Source organism: Lethenteron reissneri, chromosome 26 (genome assembly GCF_015708825.2).
Source record: "Lethenteron reissneri isolate LAM-NWPU_2019-01 chromosome 26, ASM1570882v1, whole genome shotgun sequence".
NCBI lineage: Eukaryota > Metazoa > Chordata > Hyperoartia > Petromyzontiformes > Petromyzontidae > Lethenteron > Lethenteron reissneri.
The window spans coordinates 1,544,952-1,553,251 of NC_083804.1; the positions used below are offsets into that span (position 1 = coordinate 1,544,952).

An 8,300-nucleotide genomic window follows, 5' to 3' on the forward strand; every position below is an offset into this window, starting at 1 on the left:
ACCAGCACCACGACCACCAGCACCACCACCAGCACCACCACCAACACCAGCACCACCAGCACCACCAGCACCACCACCACCAGCACCACCACCAGCACCACCAGCACCACCACCAGCACCACCAGCACCACCACCACCAGCACCACGACCACCAGCACCACCACCACCAGCACCACCAGCACCACGACCACCAGCACCACCACCAACACCAGCACCACCAGCTACACCACCAGCACCACCAGCACCACCAGCACCAGGGCTGCGTGCACAGTCCACGGCGCCGCCTCGGGAGCCTCCCACGCATCGCGCGGTGAGCGACGAGGTTGACGGGGGACGAGCCCAGCGGTGGTGGCGGCGGGGGTGGGGTGGGGGGTGGGAGTGGGGGGTGGGGGGGGGTAAGGGTAGTGGGGGGTAAGGGAGTGGGGGTGGGGGGTAAGGGAGTGGGGGGTAAGGGGGTGGGGGGGTAAGGGAGTGGGGGTGGGGGGTCAGGGAGTGGGGGGTGGGGGGTAAGGGAGTGGGGGGGTAAGGGGGTGGGGGGGGGTAGGGGGTGGGGGGGGGTAAGGGAGTAAGGGAGTGGGGGGGGTAAGGGAGTGGGGGGGGTAATGGAGTGGGGGGGTAAGGAGTGGGGGGGGTAAGGGAGTGGGGGGGGTAAGGGAGTGGGGGGGTAGGGAGTGGGGGGGTAAGGGAGTGGGGGGGTAAGGGAGTGGGGGGGTAAGGGAGTGGGGGGTAAGGGAGTGGGGGGGGGTAAGGGAGTGGGGGGGGTAAGGGAGTGGGGGGGGGTAAGGGAGTGGGGGGGGTAAGGGAGTGGGGGGGGTAAGGGAGTGGGGGGGGGTAAGGGAGTGGGGGGGGTAAGGGAGTGGGGGGGGTAAGGAGTGGGGGGGGGTAGGGAGTGGGGGGGGGGTAAGGGAGTGGGGGGGGGTAAGGGAGTGGGGGGGGGGTAAGGGTAGTGGGGGGGGTAAGGGAGTGTGGGGGGGGGTAAGGGAGTGGGGGGGGTAAGGGAGTGGGGGGGGTAAGGGAGTGGGGGGGGTAAGGGAGTGGGGGGGGTAAGGGAGTGGGGGGGGGTAAGGGAGTGGGGGGGGTAAGGGAGTGGGGGGGGTAGGGAGTGGGGGGGTAAGGGAGTGGGGGGGGTAAGGGAGTGGGGGGGGTAGGTAGTGGGGGGTAGTTGGGGGGGGTAAGGGAGTGGGGGGGGGTAAGGGAGTGTGGGGGGGGTAAGGGAGTGGGGGGGGTAAGGGAGTGGGGGGGGGTAAGGGAGTGGGGGGGGGTAAGGAGGGGGGGGGGGGGGGGGGTAAGGGAGGAGGGGGGGGTAAGGGAGGGAGGGGGGGGGGTAAGGGAGTGGGGGGGGGGTAAGGGAGTGGGGGGGGGTAAGGGAGTGGGGGGGGGTAGGGAGTGGGGGGGGGGGGGTAAGGGAGTGGGGGGGGTAAGGGAGGGGGGGGGGGGGGTAGGGAGTGGGGGGGGTAAGGGAGGGGGGGGGGTAAGGGAGGGGGGGGGTAAGGGAGTGGGGGGGGGTAAGGGAGTGGGGGGGGGTAAGGGAGTGGGGGGGGGTAAGGAGGTGGGGGGGGGTAAGGGAGTGGGGGGGGGTAAGGGGTGGGGGGGGTAAGGGAGTGGGGGGGTAAGGGAGTGGGGGGTAAGGGAGTGGGGGGGTAAGGAGTGGGGGTAAAGGAGTGGGGGGGTAAGGGAGTGGGGGGGGGTAAGGGAGTGGGGGGGTAAGGGAGTGGGGGGGGTAAGGGAGTGGGGGGGGGTAAGGGAGGGGGGGGGGTAAGGGCAGTGGGGGGGGGGGTAAGGGAGTGGGTGGGGTAAGGGAGTGGGGGGGGTAAGGGAGTGGGGGGGGTAAAGGAGTGGGGGGGGGTAAGGGAGTGGGGGGGGGGGGTAAGGGAGTGGGGGGGGTAAGGGAGTGGGGGGGGGTAAGGGAGTGGGGGGGTAAGGGAGTGGGGGGGGGGGGTAAGGGAGTGGGGGGGGTAAGGGAGTGGGGGGGGTAAGGGAGTGGGGGGGGGGTAAGGGAGTGGGGGGGGTAAGGGAGTGGGGGGGGGTAAGGGAGTGGGGGGGGTAAGGGAGTGGGGGGGGGTAAGGGAGTGGGGGGGTAAGGGAGTGGGGGGGTAAGGGAGTGGGGGGGTAAGGGAGTGGGGGGGTAAGGAGTGGGGGGTAAGGGAGTGGGGGGGGGCGGTAAGGGAGTGGGGAGGGTAGGGAGTGGGGGGAGTGGGGGGGTAAGGGAGTGGGGGGGTAAGGGAGTGGGGGGGGTAAGGGAGTGGGGGGGTAAGGGAGTGGGGGGGGTAAGGGAGTGGGGGGGGGGTAAGGGAGTGGGGGGGGGTAAGGGAGTGGGGGGGGGTAAGGAGTGGGGGGGGTAAGGAGTGGGGGGGGTAAGGGAGTGGGGGGGGTAAGGGAGTGGGGGGGGGGGTAAGGGAGTGGGGGGGGGGGTAAGGGAGTGGGGGGGGGTAAGGGAGTGGGGGGGGTAAGGGAGTGGGGAGGGTAAGGGAGTGGGGGAGGGTAAGGGAGTGGGGGGGGTAAGGGAGTGGGGGGTAAGGGAGTGGGGGGGTAAGGGAGTGGGGGGTAAGGGAGTGGGGGGTAAGGGAGTGGGGGGGTAAGGGAGTGGGGGGTAAAGGAGTGGGGGGTGGTGGGATAAGGGAGTGGGTGTGGGGGGTAAGGGAGTGGGGGTGGGGGGTAAGGGAGTGGGGGGGTAAGGGAGTGGGAGGGTAAGAGAGTGGGGGGGGGGGGTAAGAGAGTGGGGGGAGGGGTAAGGGAGTGGGGGGGTGGGGGGGGTAAAGAGGGGGGGGGTAAGGGAGTGGGGGGTAAAGGAGTGGGGGGTGGGTGGGGGAGCCGGACGGGCTCTGGGGTCCCACCCGCTGATGAAACCCACGCCAGGGTCCCCCACCCCCCACCCCCCACCCCCTTTCGACATCCGTGCCCGGCAGCAGCAGCAGCAGCCTGTGTCACTCGGAGCTCGCGGTGCCGCGTCCCCACGACCGCCACATTTGGATGCCGGACCAATCGGTGGCTCGAGTGCTCGCTTGGCCAAAGCCTCTGCTGCGCGATTATTCAGACGGCGTTACTCACACAAAGACAAAGATCCCCCGTATAGCCTTAACAGACTGTAGGGGCAAGTGCTGTTAGCGAGCACACACGCGTGCGTTGGCGTACGCGGCTGTGGGTTGTTGAAAATTAACGCCACGGGTGTAATGGTTTAAAGTGCTGTTACTTAGGTGGATTACAGCGCGTTATTAAGGTGTGCTGTAGATAACGAGTCTTCATTTAAATGCCAATTAAGCTAATCGCTATTAAAGCGGGAGATGGCGGGCGCTCGTTCTGCAGAATTCAGAGCAGCAATCATTAATTGTGTGCGGTGCTTCGTAACCGGGCGTGTTCCGCAGGTGCTGTGAGCAAGTCGGTACGCACAGCAGAAGAAGCAGCAACAACAACCACCACCGCCGCCGCGCTCTTATCAGCCCGCTCGTTCTCTGTCAGCGATTCGAGTATTAGTTTACTGGAGCTTAGGGGCTGCCGCATGCGGCCGATGCGAAGGAGAGAAGAGAGGGGCTGGAGGGGGGTGTGGGGTGTGAATTGTGATGAGGGTGGTTGTTGTGAAGCGTGGCGTGATGGGGGGGGGGGTGTTCGTGAGTGGGTACGGGGTATATTTGCGGTGGGTGTGAAGTGTGTGTGTGGCAGTGTGTGGAATGGTTTTCTTGGTGTGTGTGTGCGAGAGAGAAAGGGGGGCATGTACATGTGTATAGGGTGCTTAGTAGGACTATGGTGTGGATATGTGTGTGATGTGTAGGCTGTGTTCTACAGGGTTGTTGTAGGGGCATGTGGGCTGTAGGCGAGAGGTTTGGTGTGGGTGTGTGGGTGTCTCGGCTACACGTGCACAAGCGGTGTGTGGGATGTTTAGTGCGTGTGTGTGTGTGGATTGTGTATGTAGTGAGTGAGATGTATGGAGCGTCTCGTCTGGTGTGATATGTGCAGTGTGTGTCTCGTGGACGAGATGTGTGTGTGTGTAGTTGAGTGTACGGTGTGTGTGTGTGTGTAGTGTGTCGAGGTTTGTGTTGGTAAGTGGGGTGTGCATGAGCTACGCGTGTGTGTGTGTGCCTATATTTATTTGTACTGTGTCCATGCATAGTGTCAGCATCATCAGCAAAACCATGATCAATCCACTGCTGGATGAAGGCATCCCCGGTGTCGTCATCTCTCACGGTTGTGCTACGTAATGGTCTTGCATGCATAGTGTGTGCGTGTGTTGTTGTCTAAGCGTGCACGTACACACAAAGTGCACCTAGCCTGGCACAGTCTTAATGGTGACGGCATCATTAATTCGTGGCGAGTGGCGGTTGTGTTCGTCTACACACACGCGCGCCTATGATGTGTGTATGATGTGTGTATGGGGTGTGTATGATGTGTGTATGGTGTGTGTATGAAGTATATGATGTGCATATATTGTGTGTATGATGTGTATGAAGTATATGATGTGTGTATGGTGTGTATATGTGTGTATGGTGTGTGTATATGTTGTGTGTATGATGTATATGATGTGTGTATGATGTGTGTATGATGTGTGTATGATGTATATGTTGTGTGTATGATGGACATGATCAGCCACGGTCACTCCACTGCTGGATGTCTCTGGGCCGGCCACTTCCCCCCCCCCCCCTCCTTTTTAACCGCGCCGCCCCCCCCCCTCAAAAAACAAAGTGGGCGTGGCGCGCGCTCCCTTAGCAACAACCAATCAGAGCCCGCGCGGGGCGTGTCCACGCGCGCTCCGCTCTCTGCCATTGGCTGTGGCCGCGCCGTCGAGAGGCGCCCGCCGCTATATAAGGGAGCGGCCGGAGGGAGGCGGATTCAAACCGCGGAGCGCGGCCTCGCACCCCGCACTGCCCGAGCGGCGGCCCCCGCGCGAGAGCAGCCCCCTCCGGCCACACCGGCCCGGCCCCACCCCCCACAACTAGAATATCGCCAGCAACTCGCTCGGGCAGCCACGACCCACGCAGGGGGTGGGGGGAGACAACTCGCCGAGTCAAACGCAGGGGCGACGGCGGGGCGAGCGAGAGGCGCGTGGAACTCGCGCAGGACGGCCATGGTGCAGCAGGCGGGCGGCCGGAGCATCGTGGATCGCCCCGAGCAGCATGCGGCGGCTTCGCGCTCCGACTCCGAAGCCGAGGGCTCGGACCCCGGCTCCGTGGCCCCGGGGCCGCTGGTGGGGGTCCTCGGGACGGAGAGCGGGGCGCCGGGCCCCGGGTGGTGCAAGACGGCGAGCGGGCACATCAAGCGGCCGATGAACGCCTTCATGGTGTGGTCGCAGATCGAGCGGCGCAAGATCATGGAGCAGTCGCCCGACATGCACAACGCGGAGATCTCCAAGCGGCTGGGCCGCCGCTGGAAGCAGCTCAAGGAGAGCGAGAAGGTGCCCTTCATCCGGGAGGCGGAGCGCCTGCGCCTCAAGCACATGGCCGACTACCCCGACTACAAGTACCGGCCGCGCAAGAAAGCCAAGCTCGCCCAGCAGCAGCAGCAGCAAGGCAGCCCCAAGGGCGGCACCGCCGCGGGCAGGAGCTCCAGCAGCAAGAAGAGCAGCGGCAAGGTGAAGGCGCTGCAGCTGCAGCAGCAGCAGCAGCCAAAGATGGGCTCCTCGCTGCTGCTGCTGAAGGAGGCGGCTGGGGGCGGCAGCAGCAGCAGCAGGGCGAGGGCGGCCAAGCGGAGCTCCAAGGGCGCGGCGGGCGAGCGGGGCAAGGCGGCCGCCGCCGCCTCCTCCTCAGCCGCCTCCTGCTCCTCGTCTCATGCCGCAGCCGCAGGCGCCTCCGTGCCCTCGAGCCCGACCCTCAGCATCCCCGGCGAGGCTGTGGATCGCCTCAGCTTCTACGAGGAGTGTGGAGTCCCAGAGGGTGCCGCCAGCAGCAGCAGCAGCGGCAGCAGCAGCAGCGTCAGCAACTTGAGTTCAGCCATCAAGAGGGTCACCTCTCCGCCTTTATCCACCACGTCGTCGTCCTCGTCGAGGTCCCTGTCCACCTCCACGGTGTCGTCTTCGTCTTGCTCCAGCGACGAGGACGACATGTTCGACCTGGAGCTGGAGCTGGGCTCGTCGCCCGCCTCCCCGTCCAGCGTGGACCTCATCCTGGGCAGCCTCGGCGCGCTCGACCGCGAGGCGGACGCGCTGAGCACGGGCAGCTCGGGCGCGGGCTCCCACTTCGAGTTCCCAGACTACTGCACGCCCGAGGTGAGCGAGATGATCTCCGGGGAGTGGATGGAGTCGAGCATCGCCAACCTCGTGTTCACCTGCTGAAAGGTGGTGGGGGAAGGATCAGCAGCAGCAGCAGCTCTGTCATCACCAGCAGTACCAGCAGCACCAGCAACAGCAGCAGAAGCTATGGAGAGCCAAGCTGCGAGCAAGGTAGCTGTGTGAACATACACCTAGCGAGCAAGGCGCGCAGCAGAGGAGGAGGGTGGTGGTGGTGGCGGCATAGCGGAGTATAAGAGGATAAGTCTGAGGAGCAGAGCGCGCGAGGTTGGAGCAGGAGGATGAGGCTGGTGCACTGCACGTGGACTCACTCGAGTGCGGCGTGGAGGAGAGGCGCTCTGTGCCCATGCCCTCGCAGCGATGCCGTCTCTCGCTAGAACTGTGTTCTCGCCTTACTGCTGGCCAGCCAGGGTCCCGCCTGATGGGGAGTTGCGGCAGTGGGTTCTCCCAGGAGCCGGCAGCTTCTCCAGGGTCACCCCTTACCCCCCCACACCCTCCAGGTCTTCTTACCCCCCCTCCTCCACTCGCCCTCCTCCTCCAGAGAAGGGACTGTCACCCCCCCCCCCCCCAAAGCATACACCAGCCTCCCATCCATCCCCGCTCAGCACCCCATCATTCCCAGACCCTTGATGAGTGTACCCCCCTTTTATTCCCATCCCCCTTTCTTCCCCCCCCCCCCCTTTCTCTTCCCCCCTCTTCCCCGAAACATTAAACTCTCAGGAGCCATTAGATGGAGCCAACGCTGGGACAGTTTTTACAAGTGAATAATAATAAGTCAAGATCCCAGCAAGGCGCCGTCTATTATAGTTAAACTATTTCAGGACCAAACCTCAACCACATTCGCCGTATGAACAGGACCTTTTGAGAAATCGCGGACTGTTTTTAGAGGTCGATGATTGTCCCATCGACTAAACTAGCTTTTTTGTAGTCGTCTTTGGGCTAGGTATAAATAACCGTGTTAGAAGCTGGTGGAGTGGTGGGTGGTAGGCTTTTTTGTAAGGATGTTTGTTATACCATTGGCCGTTTGTGACTGGTAGTTTTACAAAAATCCATGCTCTAAAACAAAAACAATCTATAACTCTGGTATTTCATACTCTGTAAGGGCTAGACACGATGCCTTTACAACTCAACAGTCGAGTACTTTGGCCATTCCTGACCGTGGTAGTCACTTGGTTTGTTTTTAATCGATACAAATCGTTTTCTTACTCCGCGTGTGCGATTTGTAATTGCGTGTTACGGAAAACCGTCAAATGCCCTGAATCAAATGGCACATTTCAAGTCGCCTCCCCCATCAATGGACGGAGTCGCTCACAGCAGACGTATGTGTATTCCTATTTTTGCCTACTGAAATGATTATTTAACGTGTACTGATTTATGTTTTTATATTACTTGTCGTTTTGTTTTTGTAAAGGACTGTAATATGACGATTTAACGCCACTGTACAGAACGCGGCTTTGTATGATCGGTGTCCCCCCGTTCGTGTGTCGCTGTATTTAATGCGCAGTCCAGTGTACCCCGTGTGTGTGTGTGCGCGCTCCTCGCTTTCACCATTATAGTCGCAACTTTGTGCAATATGTTAACACTGTATTGTACTTTCTTAGACGAGCACTCTTGTACAAACATTTTTTTTACGAAAAAAAATTCAATTTCGGTTTTCGTTGTGTGTGCGCGTGTTCCTGCGATGCGCAAATGCGCAGTCGGCTGACTGCTCCGTTTGTAGATAATTTATTTCTGAGCGAATAAAAAAAACGGCTGGACCTCACTTTGCTCGCATGTCTATGAGGGTTCATTATTTTTTCTTAACTGCATGTTTGCATATGAGCGCCCCTTAGCTTGGCGAGATGACGTTACGAGTTCTGCTTTAGGTTGGTCCAAAAGTGGGGCTTTTTTTTACCCCCCTCTCTCACCATTGAATACAGGGCGCTATGCAATTATAAAAAAAAATTCCCGTCGCCTTGGCCGCCTCGCCTCCCCCGTCACACTGGGTCAGAGTCCTGGGCAGGCAAGTTCGAGATCCACGTTTTGCCTCAACTCGCCCTGCCACCCACTTTTTGAATGTGGTAGATTGTATCCGGTCCTCAAAGGC

The 8,300-nt window shown here is 61.5% G+C and overlaps 1 protein-coding gene across 1 annotated transcript; it reads left to right on the forward strand.

Annotated features, from left to right (window-relative positions):
• The first annotated feature begins 4,710 nt into the window (after positions 1–4,710).
• LOC133347452 (transcription factor SOX-4-like) lies at positions 4,711–7,976 on the forward strand. Its single transcript, XM_061559706.1, has one exon. The coding sequence runs from the start codon at positions 5,057–5,059 to the stop codon at positions 6,257–6,259; it is 1,203 nt and encodes a 400-aa protein (XP_061415690.1). The 5' UTR covers positions 4,711–5,056; the 3' UTR covers positions 6,260–7,976.
• Positions 7,977–8,300: the final 324 nt, after the last annotated feature.